The sequence below is a fragment of the Onychostruthus taczanowskii genome, unplaced genomic scaffold (genome assembly GCF_017590055.1).
Source record: "Onychostruthus taczanowskii isolate IOZ18803 unplaced genomic scaffold, ASM1759005v1 scaffold36, whole genome shotgun sequence".
NCBI classification, from domain to species: Eukaryota; Metazoa; Chordata; class Aves; order Passeriformes; family Passeridae; genus Onychostruthus; species Onychostruthus taczanowskii.
In genome coordinates this window covers 3,804,362-3,820,158 of record NW_024501015.1, presented here as the reverse complement: position 1 = coordinate 3,820,158, position 15,797 = coordinate 3,804,362, and the positions used below count along the sequence as shown (strand labels likewise).

Genomic DNA, 15,797 nt, shown 5'->3' with positions numbered 1-15,797 from the left:
TGGGGCTTGCGAATAGCTTTCATTGTCCTGAGCACCAGACCTTCCTGTCCACGCCCCGTCGGCGCTGGCCAGCCGAGGTGTGAGGTAAAATGGCGGCGGCACCATGAGCGGCGCCTCGCCTGCCCGAGGTCCTACGTCCCCCCCTTGCCGGAACAAAGGCCTGGCTTCGCCCGGAGTGCCGCAGGCTCCTCGGCTCGTACCGGCATGCTGCTTGCTGTTTGCGCTTTCTATTTGAGAAACTTGATTTGCGACTGTGGCGCTGACGCTTCATACACTACGAGTAAGGTGGTGTTTGTTTTTGTTTTGTTTGTGGTTTTTTTTATATATTTTTATATACAGGCGAAGTTGTGCTTAGCGTGCAGTGCTGGGCCGAGGGCTCCACTTAGCGCCCAGCGGGAGGGCTGCGGCGACTGCCGTGTTCTTCCCTCAGGCACCGGCGCTGTCATGGAGACTGCGCTCAGTGTCCGTGCAGGGGGCTGGGTCACAGGGTTTAAATGTTTCAATTTTAAAAAAACCAAAAACTAACAAAAAAAAAAAACACAAAAAAAAAAAAAAAAAAAAAAAAAAACCAAAAAAAAAAAAAAAAAAAAAAAGGACTAATGCTTACTTTAAACAGAGAATGTGCTGAGGCCAGGGCCACTCTGAGAAATCACGGGCTTGTGTGACCAAAAAAAAAAGTGAACGTTTTTGTCTCCTGGATAAGCATAAAACGGAGTGATGTTTGTAACACACGCGGGTGGGTAGGTAGGCATTTCCTCTACGTGGCCCAACAATCGTTCTTTTCCACCTTTTGCCAAAATTCTTAACTAGTCTCCCGACTACTGGAACGAGGACCTTTATACCAATTTCTTCTTATCAATTTAAACTTCATGTTTGCAGGAATAATAGAGAGCAAACAGATTAAATTCATATTTTGACGAGAAAAAAAACCCAAAAACCTGTTAATTCTGATAAGCTGAAAAACTGAATAAACCCCAGTATTTGTGACATCTGAAAATTTGGTTTCAGAGCTACTTCATGAGATAAGACAAATTGGACTTACTTTAGAGTAATTTTAAAGGGATGAGTCACTTCAGCTGATGCTGTAGTTCCAGTATAGACAATCCACCATAGGCAGAATTTCCCACTTCAAAGCTTGAGGTGGTTTAGGCTTTGGACACTGATTCAGGATCAGTTTGTGCATCGTGTACGTAGAACAGTCATTTGTGTACTGCTATGTTGGCAAAATTATTTGGTAACCTTATTTGACTTGGCAAACATTTTCCATCATAGTACTGAGGACTTGAAAAGTGGCTTCGGAGGGAGATTTTCTTTCTTTTTGTTCCAGGAGAGTTTTACCACTGTGCATTTTTTGTCTCCTTTTCAAGTTCTAGGAAATACGTTGTATTAATAAATCTTACTTTTGATATTGCCCAGCTTGCCAGAATGCCTAAGTAGTCTGTTTGTTCTTTCTTTCAGGTACATAATGTGTGAGAGTGTTAAATAAGTTAATTTTTGAAAATTCTGCATCATTAGTGTGAGACACAAACACTGCACTTCCATGGTGGCCAAGGCTGTGTGTGATAGGTGTACCAGCAGCATCTGCAGTTCCCAGCAGTGTCTGTGTTTACCAGCTTCCTTCAGCTGGTTCTGGCTCTTGCTGGGCACCTCTGCTGAGAGCTGCTTCCTGTTTTAGGGCTGCCAGAGAACTTGCACAGCAAAGTGAGCACCACTTCTAGCTTGGTTCACTGACACATCCAGAAAGAAAGAAGTAGAAGCAACAGTTAGGTCAGCTTGAGGAGTTGCCATCTCAGATTTCAGTTCAAATGCCCTTTAGCTGGGTATGCAGCCAAACAAAAGCAGAATACCAGGTGGGTGAAAAACTGCTAATTTCATACTAATCTGCCTGCCAGATTTTGTAGAGTCAGTTTAATTTGAACCGAGAAGTGTTAGAGCCAATGAATGGTCCATCTGTGCTATTGAAATTCCTTGTCCACTGCTATATCTATAGGCAAGTGCAGGCATTCTGTTATCTTAAAATGTAATCTAGTTGACTAAAATAAATATTTCTGTGTAAATTTTTTAGGCAGCACATGTGGAGACCCAGTGTGCAAGCACCACAGAGGGCAGTCCCTATTCAGCAGCAGTCACTCAGGGCTATGTTTTACCAGAAGGAAAAATCATGCCCAACACAGTCTTTGTTGGTGGAATTGACTTAAGGGTATGTATACACTTTTAATTGTTTAAAATGGATATAGGGTACATCAGTGGAGAACAAGTGGAAATTTTGCTCCTGTTTTAGTGTGGATTTTTTTACTCGTTTGTGGTGGTGGGGTTCTTTATTTTTTTCTTTGTGTGCGCATGTGCCAATCTAGAAAGTATTGACATGGCATGGGAGAATTCTGGAACATGTCTTCCAAAACTAACCTTTTGTTTTTATGGTGGTGGAAAATGGGTTTTAAAAATTGTACTGTCTGCTTTAAATCAGTTTTAAGCAGTTGAACGTTTTTGAAGATGTTGAAAACCTTGTTGTCTTTTAGATGAATGAAGCAGAAATTCGGAGTGTCTTTGAACAATATGGTACTGTGAAGGAGGTGAAGGTCATCACCGACAGAAGTGGTGTTTCGAAGGGGTGGGTAGATTATGAGTAGTTGTTTTAAGTTGCTGCTTATGTGAACAGCATTCTGTAATAGGTTATATGAACAGATGCTTAGCAACACGCTTGACATGCTTAAGCCTTAATACTAGTTGCAGTTTTCTGTTGTGGTGAGTTAAGGCTGTGAAACCAGTAAATCTATACTGCTCTCAACTGAATCTGTATAATCTTAAAAAGAATAGCATTAATTTTCTGATTTCAGTCTTTCTGTTCAGGGAAAAGAAGCTCACTGTCACTCTACCTTTGGAAACAAAGCCTAACTTGTGTGATGCTTACACAGCCAATTCTTTTGTAGGATTCTTCTTCTGCTGGCTAGAGTATTCAAAAATCTGGGGACAGTTCAGGATGATTAAGACAATTAAGATGGCTTATTCAGGGCAGTGACTCTGCCCTCTCCTGACACTTGTGAATAAGTTCTAGAGTAAAACAGCCCAAACTTGTTTGGATGAAGACTAAGTAAGTGAACAAAGTTGAAACAAGGGAAATTCCCTTTGAATATATAGAGGAGTTCTGGATTGCCGTGGTGAAACCCTTAAATAAGAAGATGAAGGACCTTACCCTGTTGAGTTCTGGGGAAGCCATTCCAGTTTTGAGGTTATCCTTCCTGATGAGAAGGAGACAGGACCCTCTTGAAGTTCCTTCCAGCCCAGTTTTTCTTAGATTCTCTGCTCAGATCCTGGAATGTCACATCTTTTTCTTCAGCATATGTAGCAATGGAAGAGCTGGAAATAAAATTAATTTTCTCTTATCCCTTGCTAGTCTGCAAAGTGAACCCTGCTGTGCAGTTAGCCAGTGTATAAGTATTGATAATCATTTAACTTATTCCATTAATGGAACACAATTGTTACTATAATGCTCTGAAATTATCTTAAATTGTATAGACCAGATAAACTAGGGAGGCAGTGAAATAAATTGAAAAACTCTTCAGGAATTGCTTCCCTCTCACTGGTGTTCCTATAATGCCTGCTTAATGCTACAGACCTCTGTAGTAAATACAAAATTTAAAGAGAAGTCTGATCTTAAATTTTCAACTTTCTGAGTTGCTACTACTAACAGCAGTACTCATTTTGTGTAGTTAAAATGGAAAATTAGCCCTTATTTCTATTGCATGTTATTCTAAAATCTGGCATTTAGTTTCTTTCATCTGGCCCCATAATAGATACTGCTAGTTACCAGTAAATAAATTTTTAGGCTGAATCATATGCTAATGTCCTAGTTGATAATTTTGATGTGCAATATAATGTATCTGGCACGTTGTTAACTGGTCTTGTTTCAAAGAATTTGGCTAATAATCAGATGAAGCTGATTACTGAGTAGTCTGCTCTTCCTTTTTAGGTATGGATTTGTGTCTTTCCTGGACAATGTGGATGTTCAAAAGATAGTTGAGGTAAGCTCTTTGTCCAAATTACTCTAAGAAATTGAAGTATGAAGGCTAGAGACAAGTTTGTGGAAGCCAAGTTACGTGCCCTGTAGAGTAAGTTAGGACACAAAGTATAGGGCTGCCCAAAAGGTGAACTCTCTAAAATGTGTACTGGTGGTTAAAATCTTTATGTATTTGTTTAAATAAGAAGCAAAATTAGTTTTCAGCTGATTAGTTTGTAGCCTGGTGTGGTGAAACATCTAATGTAATTTTGTTTCTGATTGCTCTCATTTATTTCTGTGCTTGAAGGCCTTGAGGTGTTCAGCTGCTTGCTTTTGGTAGTGGATGACTGTTGTAGAACCCTTTTGCTTATGGCAAAAATGTAGACATTTAGTTATTGGGATGTCTTGGTTTAAGATCATTAAAGTGAGACACTAAGTAGTCTCTCCTTTAGGTTAACCAATCCCTTTCCACCAATAAGGAGAAACGAATATGGATAGATATAAGTAAAAAAATAACATTTTTCTAATGATGAAGAAAATAGCAACAGGCAAAAAGATAACAGTAATAGTCACTAGTTACAAAGTTGCTGAAATCTCCTGGACTCCCAGGGAACAAAGAGACACTTGAAATGGTGGGGTGACAGCTCCCCAAAGTTGTGGCCTGTGCAGCTGACCAACTGTGTAGTTCCAAAGACAAGGGGGAAATGGTGACAGCCCTCCCCTTCCTTACCTCTTCATTGATGAATGCAGCTGGCACTCTTCAGCAGCTGGTGCTTGGTCAAGGGTTAGGACTCTGAGGGATTTGCCTTCTTTGGCAGCAGACAGGCAGGTAAGGCCAGGCAGCTGGGCTGGGGTGGCTCTGCCTTCACTTTTGCAGGGCTGCCCCGTGGTGGCTGCAGACAGGCAGTCCTGGAATTCACCTTGAGCCAGTCCAAGATGCAAGAGAGAAACAAAAGCGGGGGGGGGGAGGGGACCAGAGCAGAGCCTCTGCCTTGAGCAAAGACCATGAGGCAAGAGACAGTGCTCTCTGCCTCAAGCTTCTGAAAGGCTGGGGCACTTGCCCCACTCTGCCTCATGGTTGTTTTCTGGCTCCCGGTCTTAAGAGACAGTAACAATTTTGGGCACAGATAGATGAGATATAATAACATTTTGGGTTACCTAGGGCATGGGAGTAACAGTATCATGGAACACAGTATTAATTTTTTACTTGCGTCAATACGTTTCTCTGGCAGTATTTGTGCATTTAGATGCACAAGTATTTGTTAAGCCTCCTAGATTGTGTTGTGGCTGTTCCTGTGAGTAGTGTGTCTAGTGCTGGCCAAACACCAGTGCACCCACTAGAGCAATTTACTCATTTTCTGCTGCAAGATAAGGAGGAGAGCAAAGCAGGCTCAAAATTTTAAAGAGTATAAAGAAAAACTTTATTAACAGGACTAAAAGAAAAATGGTAAGAAATCAAAATAAACTTTCAGAACACTTTTCCTACCCCCAAGTCCTCTTTCTTTTCCTACTGACAATGTAAAGAGACAAATTAGGTATTTTCAGTCAGTTTACCACTTTTAAAATCTAATCTTCAGTTCATTTAGGGCAAGGAGCCTCTCCTCTCGTGGAATGGAGCCCAGGCCTGTGGACGGTCATGTGATCTCTGCTGGGCAGCAGCTGCTCTGACCGTGCTCTCAGCTAATTCCAGCTGCAGGGCTGCCTCTGTTCTCTGCTGGGTGATTTTTCCGCAGTGCCAGCAGGACGGCTTGGCGGCTCACAGCCAGAGCGGGGCCAGGCTGTGGTTGGATCTCTGCCAACCTGGCTGTGTGGTGGAGCGGGGCCTGGCCCAGCCAGCGTTCAAAGGCCAGAAGAAAGTTTTTCCCAGGCTTTGTTCATTTTAAAATGTGGTTTCACAGAGGCGTGTTCAGCTTTTTTAAAGTGGTTCAGCAGGGTGTCAGTATTTGAAAACAGGCCAGCTGATTGGTTTTATCAGGTCCAAAGAAAGCTGCCAAGGTCCTTACAGAGAATCGCTTAGGTACCTGGTGGATTTTTTCCTTAACTGAAAACCAAACTATGTTAAACCATGACACTGTCACCATATAGTTTTCCTCCAGCAAACACAGGACATGAAGGGGTAGAACTGTTACAGACCTTCTGATCTTGGGAGTTTGGTATCAGAAATTTTAAATGTCATCGCTTATAACCAGGTCAGGTACTTGGTTCTGATAGACTTGGCCAGGTCACAAATCACTGACAAAGCCTTTTATTTTCCCTCTTTCTCCCCAGCCTGAATACAGTAACTGTGAAAATAACATGTATTGAAATACTTGCCTCTTTGAAGTCTTTACCTCAGAAAGCTCCTGTGTCTCTGGAGGAGGAACAGTCTCTCATTTGCTTCTGAATCTTAGATAGGGAAGTAGATCAGAAAGACAAATCCACATAGATGTGCCAGGCACAAATGTAGTGTTCTGTGATGTGCAGCTGTGTTTACTGGCCATCCAGTTCTGTAAGTGGGAAGAGAAACATGTTTGAATAAAGCGGAGAGTAATGAAACCCCAGCAGGAGATCCTTGATTCTCACCAGAAGATTTTAAAAGCTTGCTGTTACTTCATGTCGTATGATAAAAATATACAGTGACTGCTGTACTGAGCAACAGACTTTATCTGAGAAAATCTTTTTCTTTTTACTGTGTATTACATTTATTCTGCAGCAGTGTGGAATGCTCACTTTGAGGTAACAGTTTCTGTGGAGCTCTCTTGAGTAGTCATTGACATTTGAGCCATGTACAGTACTGTTTTTCTGTGTGAGCTTCTTCAAAACTGGAGCCTGCAGTGTTCCTCTAATATAGTACTTACTGATCTGAGTTTGTATATTAGAGGTCTTGGAAGACCCAGAGGCATATTGTGAATTTTCTTTTCAGTGCAAATTTCAGTCTGCAGGCAGTACAAATAACCTGCCATCTCAGGAAGAAGCACTTTCAGATAGAACCTGTTGGCTTTTGGAGGGGATTGAAGAAAGGAAGAAACATGGGTGTTGTAGAACTCAAATTTTAGGTTACTGCACTAAATCACTTCAGACCTTATCTGCATTGAGTGGTCACAGTGTTTTCTGTAAATTTACATGATAAACTAAAATTATTCTTGGTATCTGTGTTCATCTGCCTGTTCAACAATGCCTTGTAGCCTTGTTCAGCCTGATAGTGTTTCTCTTCTGCTTTAGATCTGTAGCTGCACTCTGGTCCAGCATGAATCTGTTTGCAGTTCAGAATGGAAAGTTGTCTTTCATTTAGAGGGGAGGTCTGTCTCCTAGGGCTTCTCATTGTTGAGGTGGAAAAGTTAGTTGCATAGTTTTGGGCACAAGAGGATTCCAGCTTTCATTAAAAAATGCCCAAAATCAACCAGGACACTTTCCCCTGAAAATAAAAATCAAAAAAGTCCACCTGTCAAACTAGTCAGGATATTGCACCTTTTTTCATCCCGATATATCTGTTGAATCATCTTCTCATACTGATAGAAATTAGAATGAGCAAGATGTTTTAAATCATTATATTTATTCTTATTTTACAGGCAGCAGTACAACTGCTGTTGCCTGTTCAAAGCACCTCCTGTAGCAGAAATGGGAGAAAGTTGAAAAACCACATTTTCTTCTGAAGCAGGCACTTCTGTAGAGTTGCATGTGATAGAGAATCTAGACAGACTGTCTGCATCCAATACTGACTTTAATGCTTGGTACTAAAATTGTGCTAATGGGGCTAAACCAAAAATCTTTGACTAGGAACCTAAGACTGTGGTCGCTTCCAATAGTACTCTCACTGAGACAGGAATAGTTAAGACGTGTGTGTAAAGCGGCAGGGCTGACAGTCACTGATACATAGTTGCAAATTCAAGTAGTGCATGTTACTGTTAGGGCAAGTGATACATGATTTTGGCAGTAGGCAGCTGAGCTGAGGGCGCTGCAGGATATCTGTTAAAGGCATACGGTCTTGAGAGAGGAGGCTGGAGGCTGGTGAACCTTTATGAGAGTTATGTATTGTGGTGTAGAAGCAGAGTCCAGTCTCTTTAGAATCCTACAAACCTCTCACCTTGCTGATTCCCAACTTACAGAGAATAACCTGTCTTTCAGTCACAAATCAACTTCCATGGTAAAAAGCTGAAACTGGGGCCAGCAATCAGAAAACAACAAAACTCAAGTGAGTATATCTAAGTAAATTTGTTCATATTGCAGGTATTATAATATGTTTTTTTCCTAATTATACATAATTATCCTTGCAAATACTTTTTATCTGATGCAGTATGTATATTTCAGTTAAACCTGGTTTCTGACTTCTGTGACCTCACTTCTATGATATTTTAATAAGAGTGAGGTTGGTATCACAGTACAATACAATTAATATTGAATTAAATTTGAGACTCAAAACCCTTAAGGTTTTTTTCCAGCTTGAATTCAGATTCCTAATGAAATACATGCTAGGTCTTAATATTTTTTTTATCTGTTTCAGAAGAGGATTCCTGCGTGCAACCCAGACAAATAGTTCTTGGTCCTCCTCCAACACAGTTCCAGAGTGTATGGGGTAATCAGAATATGGAGACATATGTGCAGCCACCACCTGTCATGAACCCAGTAACACCATATGTTCAGGTAAGACTGCTCCTGACACTAGTTTTGAATCATAATGAAATATTTTTTGAAGGTGCAAGCACGTACAAATTTTGCATCATGGATTGAGAGTCCAATCTGATCTTACCTGCCCGTTTTCGTATTGCCTTCCCCAGTAAGAAGCACCCAACTTCAAACCACTTCAAAGGAATGCCAGCAACCTTGAAAAACTGATTCAGTGCTGTTAACTCATTATAAAACAAGAGGGAGATACCCTTTAAGAATGAGAGCTATTGAAAGTTGAGGGAAGATTGAGTTATTATTGCCTGTCACAGATGCAGTTCACAAATGAAATGTATCCAGGTATTTAATGTGTTGCTGTCCTGCTTCAGAATAAACTACGAAATTTAAAACGTATTTTTGTAAACTAAGACTGGGATCAGAAGTTATTTCAGGTACCTTTCTCTTCTTCTAGCCAAACATATCCTTGGTTTTCAACTGCTGTTGTGTTATAAGAGCACTGTTCCAGCATCTGCTGTTAATAGCTGTGCCCAGCACAGTATTCCCTGCAGGACATCACTGTACTGGTACTTCAGATGAGCATTCCTTCTGAGGTGTGGGTACAGTGCTTCTGGCCTGGATATGAGTCCTGAACCAGATCAGGCTCTTACTGCATTAGCCTGTATGATGGGGCAGTACTGACTACAGTCTGATCCTGTTTTGTATATCTTAAGCAAAGAGGAAGAGCAAACTTGCAGAAATACTTTCTTGCAAGGCAGAGAGCTTGATAGTCTTCTTGCTGGTTCTCTTTAGTTTATTAATTTAAGAGCATTAATTCTCTTAAAGGCTGGAATGTGCCTTTAACTGTTCCCCGAAGAATCTGAGAAGATTCCACGTTAACAGTGTCAAAATACTTTCAGGAAAGAAATACGAGGAAATTGTCTTAATTACAGTATTTAGCTTCCTTTGCCTTCTAGAAACTGATCCTTCAGATTGTACTCCATTATTTCATAGTAGTCAGTCTGCTTCAGATCTACTTGTCAAAGTTTATGGCATGACTTGCACTTCTGAAATTACTTGAAAGATCAGTTACAAGAAGAAATGGGATTTTTAGATCTATAAGACTTGGAATATCACTTTATAGATGCTATTAGTGCCTGAAGTGCTGAAGCAAGCCCAGTGAGAAATCTATGGGTTGCTTTTAAATAGTGAGTGTAGTCTGGACAGGAATTGAAATAACAGTGTAGCTTCTAAAAATGTGCTGCTGGCTAATACCTGTACAAATATCATACTTGTATCTTGCTTCAAACTTGTGGGTTTTTTTTTTTAAAAAAAGCTTTCTTTGCAGCCCTATCCATACAGTTCATACAATTCATACAGTTCATCACCAGCTGTACTGCTAAAGCAGCAAGCTCCCATAGGCTATCAACCAACTTACAACTATCAGGTATGTAAAGTTTTTGTAGAAGCAGAAAGGCTGTTGGATACTTGACTAAGCTGGAATGAAGTGTTAACTGGAGTCTAATCTCTGTGCTTCTCATTCTTGGAAATCTATTTTCCTTCAGTTCTTCACAGCTACCAAAGCAAAAATAAAATAGTGATGAAAACCATTGAATAACTTAGCATACTCTTCTTTTTATAGTTTCATTACTTGTTTTATCGTAGTATATTTAAGAAAAAACTTAGAAATTAGAGAAAAGTATGTGAATTGGTACTTGTGGGAGGGAGCTTTGCATTTGTACATGCTGTAGTGTGGGATTCAGAATCTTATCTATTCTGTTTGATGTATGTAAGGGGGATGGGCTCTTGCACTGTAAAAATGTAAGAGAAAGTGCTTAGCTGATAGTGGGGTTTGAACTCACAAGTGAAGTGGGTGGCTATGTCCTTTACTGATGCTAAACTAGGAGTAACTGGAAGCAGCTAGAGGCTTGAGATCTGTTTTCAGTGTTGGTATTTGGTTTCCCTTATTTTCCTGATATTTAGAAATAATTATTAATTTTCTTTAATTTGGAGTGAGAAGGCGATAGTTGATTAAAATAAGGTATCTTGCTGGATGTAAGAATATTTATTAACTAATTGTTTTGAGAAAAATCCAAACATGAAATGCTATAAGCAGTGGCTCCTACGGAGCAGTTACTTGTCTGTGTTGGAAATGAATGAGTAAAAGGTGCTTCTTGTCCAATTTCTGTTTAAGGCTCAACCACAGTGGATTGCTGGGGAGCCAAGAAATTATGTAGTACCTCCAGCTCCGGTAAGTTTACAAAGTTAGACATCTGAAACTGTCTTCTTAATTAGCACATTATTTTTAGAGCTTGATACTTTAAAAAGTCTATTGTCTGGATCTGTGTAATTTGGTCTACAAAAATCTGTAATTGCTGATAAGATTGTGTGTTCAGAATTTCTACTGATGTAGTGCTTTTTTGAGTTACCTGGTGGAACAGATCTGCCTGGTTTTGGCACTAGAACTACATGTTCTAGTCAGAGAATTCTGGAATTGTAAATAAAATGGAGCTGGTTTTTCCGGAAAGGTTGAAGGAAAAGTAAGTTGACCTAATGCACAATTTTTTTGAAGCTTAAAAAGTCTCCATGTTCTTGGCAAATACTGATGAATTTTTTTGGCTCCTTCCAATAGGTTTTAAAAGTTTTTCCAGGCTGCTACAAACTGTAGATGGTGCTGCTGGCCTCTGAAAAAATTCCTTGCTTTCTGTGACTTAATGCGAGTAGTGCCTGTGTGAAAGGGGAAAAAATACTCTGTATTTGTTTACAATGTCAGAATTTAAACTTGCCCTGTGGATATTTTTAGGTACATTTATTGACTACAGTTTTGATTAAGTGTTTAAAAGCTGTAATAAATAATTTTCTTGTGAATGGTGTTCTTTTCCTGAAAGCTGTCACAAGTCATTGAAATATTGATTACACTATTGGCTTGAAATAGTTTTTTTTTAATAACATCCATAAATGTGGTACAGCCATAATGTATCACTTTACAATTCAATGGTAGCAGGCCAAAATGTTTTTAGAGTAGGTGTGCATGGGAGTTTCACTGTTAAATGTTACAAGCTTGATTGTAGGAGCAGACACCTGTTCCAGAACTATCTCAGTTAAGCAACTTTAAGTATCTTTCTTAACTGTCTCAGTAAAATGGGTCATGACACTGTATTTCCCCTACTCATGAGACTTCAAAACTGTGAAGATAAAGTTGTCACAGTTTACGGATAGATGAGGATCAGTGACACCATAACTGTGCATGTTTTTCCAGTGTTACTGAAACATTGTAATACTTAAACTCTATAGGTGTATACTTCAGTGAACTATCATGGCTCTGAGGATCCAGTATATGTACCGACGGAATGTGCTGTTCCAGATCTCATGCAGTTGCCTAGCAGCCCACAAAAGGTGAGTGCTTTCTTAAAACTTTAATATTCTTTATGATAAATAACATTCACAGAAATTTGCACATGAGGGTTATGTGGCTTTGTCAAGGGCCTTGGACAGATATCCTAGAAATCAGGGTTATAGTTGCCACGTTCAGCCTGTTGTTAAGTCCCATGTATCTGTACAGCTTCAGAAGTCTCACATTTCCTTGAAACTCAGTGCTTGTTTGCAGTGCTGGGGGCTGGAAAAAGTGTGTCTTCTACTTGATTAAGTTTACTGACAAGACTTTGCCTAATCTGTGGAAATTCCAGGGAAAATTACAGGTACTGAAAAAGCAGGTTGGATAGCACTGCCTGCTGTCTTAGGTAGATTTATTTTAAGCTTCAAATATCTGAGTTGGTAACTTTCTCCCTCTCACTGTTTTGTGGAAGGTAGCCCCAATTTAGTGAACAGTTGGCTCTGAATTCAGTTTTCTAAAGGAGAAATTTCTTTTCTCAGCTGTCAGCCTCATCCACAAGAGAACTGGCGTGTCATTGATTTGAATTGTTATGCTGTAACACTGAAGGGGGATAATGAGTTAGTAATTTTAAGATTTGGGGGGGGTGGACAAAAAAATTACAAGTATCTCACAAGGCAGTTGAGGAATCCTGATTTCCAAGTAAACCCTGTCACACACTGGCATTGTTAGCTAGTAATGCTCCAACTAAGAAAGTAACTTATATGTGCACCTATAACTGTATTTCAGAAGCGTGTGGACAGGGCCATGCAAACAGTAGTATCCTGTCTGTCTAGTCCTGAGAACCAGCTGACAAATGACTTTGTATCACAAGACAGCAGTGTAAAGGTATGTAGTGAAAGTAAAATTATATCCCTGAAACACAGCTGACCTTCAGTGTGTTCACCTACAGGGTACCATAAAGATGAAGCAATTCATATCTGTGAATGACACTTGAATTTTTTTCTTCCTTGTACATGCTCTGAGATGTTTGGCTCTCAGTTGCTTAATGGTGGAAAGAAGTGGTGAAATTGGATTCAGTGGGTTTAATCAGGACAGCATGAAAAATTGCTGGACAGTCAACTAATGAGCAATTAGAGCATAAGTCTGGCTAGTCATTTCTCAGTGACATGGCTGAAAGCAGTAGATTACTCCCTAGTTTGGACAGAGGATGTTGAGTTTAAACCTTGATAGTCTTTACAAGTGAAATAGCTACTGTGGATGGTGGCTAGTTATGCTTTATCTCTGCTTTAACCAATAAATTGCAGTCCAGGTTGGTAGCTGGTTGTAATTTTTTTGCTGTATGTGTTCTGTCTTTGTAGATTTGCAATCTCTGATTACACTGCAAGTCATGTGTAATTTCAGGTTATGAATTTCTAAGACCTTGCTTCCTTTTTGTAAAACAACAGATATGTGAACTAGACAGTTGTACTCTAAAACGAGAATGTATCAGCTGTGTTTTGTAAGTTTTGGAGAGGGGTGAATAGAGTACAGGGTGCCTGGAGATAGCTTGCATGAAACTTTGGTTCCTTTATTCTAATTGAGTTTTTTTTCTTGTCCTCTCTTCTATCCCATCCCAGGGGGGTAAGACATTCCACTTCAGAAAAGGAAAGACAGTACACAAAGCCATTTGATCAACAAAGACTTCAGAGTATCTAAATGAATGAACTGGATGGTACTACAGTTCAATGTAGCAATACAGAATGTAACATTTCTCAGTTACTTCAAGTTACGTTTGTGCTCATGTTCTACCTGTTCTGATACTGTTGTTGCTTGAGTAGTTTGAAGTTCAAAGTTGTAAGACTTGATAAACTTCAGTGTTACTGTTTGTGTCTTTCCCCTGATAGCTGACTGGAATGTTAGAGAGTTTGTATGTTTCCTTTATGTGGATTTTTCTCTGAGCTTTAAGGTACAGTTTGCATATTACACATTGCTTTTCATTAACACACGGTTTTTCGTTAACTACAATTTGACTCACACTGACCAGTTAACTCCTGCAGTTTAAAAATGGAAGTAGTTATTTGCCCAAGAGAATGTGTTTTAAGACTGAGCTTTTAAATCAGTGCAAAAGATGAGAAGTTGAGCTGAACCCCTGTAAGTCCTGCTTGCCTTTAGATGACATAATCAATGTGATTATGTTCATTGATGACAGTCTCTGTACCTGCAGTCTTGAGCATCACTATTATTTTTGGGTAAGTAATGAAGAGAATCCTAAAATTCCTGTATGTAACTTAAAATGCAAGAATGTTATCTGTATTGGACACTCAGTCAGCCAATACAAGGTTTTTTACTTGAAAAATCTTAGCAATGCCTGTATTTTAAACTTCTGAGAAAATACTGCACTTATATAAACCTTTGTTATATGATGCAAACTGTTAATCAAAGAATATGTGTATGACTGTTTTAATAATCATGTAGATTTTAGATGTGTATTGTGAAACAGTGAAATAAATTTTTACTTTGCTTTGGTTTCCTAAATTTCTGGTGTGACAAATCTAAATAACAGCTTGTTAAAGCTGTTAAAAACTTACTACTCTATGGGAAATTTCCAGTTGCTATAAATCTCTAGTAACAAACGTTCATTTTGTGTAGATGCTAGCTGAAGCTTCAAAAAAATAGAATTGTGTATGTGTTGGGTCCTAGCTTGCCTTTTTTCCCCCTACTCAAACACCTCAGTCTCTCCAGACACTAAAAGAAAAACTATGCCTCTCTTGTTAAGGATATGTGTGTGTATATATAATACATGAGCCTGTTTAGGACTGAATGTCCAGCTTCTAATTTCCAGAACGTTAGAACGTTTAGAGATATAAATGGCTAGGCAAAGACTTAGCCAGAAATACATGTTAGTGAAATACAGAGAAGGGAACTGGATATGTAAGATACTATGGCTAGAGCAAATGTCCAAGGACTGCTTCTCAGGAGTGTTGTGGATAAAACTTTATTGAAGGAGGGTGGGGGAGAACGATAAATTTTTGAGCCACTTTATGCAGCTTTGTGCCAATGTTCTAATAGCATAAATTAACCTGGAAAAAGCAAAGCCCATACCACTTTCTCTACTCACTGTTTCGTGTTACTGAAGATAGTATTGAGTGTGCTCCCATGATACTGATTTGCCATGTTTTTTTCAGACTCCTGTTTTAAAGATTATGGCTTGATTGTGCTTAACTTCTGTGTTAGCAGCTTTTTTGCAAGGGTTTTTCTAGTATTGAATCAGGACCCCGTCCTTTCCAACTTTCAGTATCTCAACAAGCTGCATGTTGTTGCAAAGCTCTGATGTTAGTTTATTGATAAAAGGTAGTTGTTTCTTTGCAAATGCAGAGTTCTTTCCAACTTGATATAAGTTGGCTTGGTTGCCCCAGACCTTAACATAGGCTTTCTGCTGTATCCCTTAGAAAATACAGAGGCCCCTATGCATAGCTGTTTCATTGAGGAGTCCCACCACCAAAAAAGAGCTTAAACCAGAAGATGCCTACATAGAGTACAGTTTTCTGTTTATTTGATTGAGTGTTATGCACAGGATCATCTGGTGAGCAAGCTGATTGCACAGTGCGCTTGAAATGGTACTAGGTTCTTACAGGCATGCTGAGAGGTTTTATCACAGGGGAATAGCCAAGACTTCACAAATTTTTTTTTCTTCCATTAGATTATGTGGTGCTGGTTCTGCTAGCTGCTTACCTGTAGAGCAACCCATGCATTTTTAATGTTCTTTTGAAATGCCCTATAGTACATAACATAAGGTACAACACAAAACCAATAAGTACATCTCTTTCCTGTTGCATTCAGAAAATTGAAACATCTGTTTAACGTTGCTGTGATTGAAGGCATTTCCAAAATTAGTGCATGGTTGGAGCG

General features: G+C 39.4%; 1 protein-coding gene across 1 annotated transcript; it reads left to right on the top strand.

The window, feature by feature from the left end:
* The first annotated feature begins 204 nt into the window (after positions 1 to 204).
* Positions 205 to 13,579, top strand: DAZL (deleted in azoospermia like). Its single transcript, XM_041411569.1, has 11 exons — positions 205 to 294; positions 2,066 to 2,200; positions 2,520 to 2,611; positions 3,971 to 4,022; positions 8,102 to 8,168; positions 8,481 to 8,617; positions 9,924 to 10,022; positions 10,770 to 10,820; positions 11,870 to 11,971; positions 12,696 to 12,794; positions 13,526 to 13,579. Exons 1-11 carry the CDS (start codon positions 205 to 207, stop codon positions 13,577 to 13,579), a joined length of 978 nt encoding a protein of 325 aa, XP_041267503.1.
* Positions 13,580 to 15,797: the final 2,218 nt, after the last annotated feature.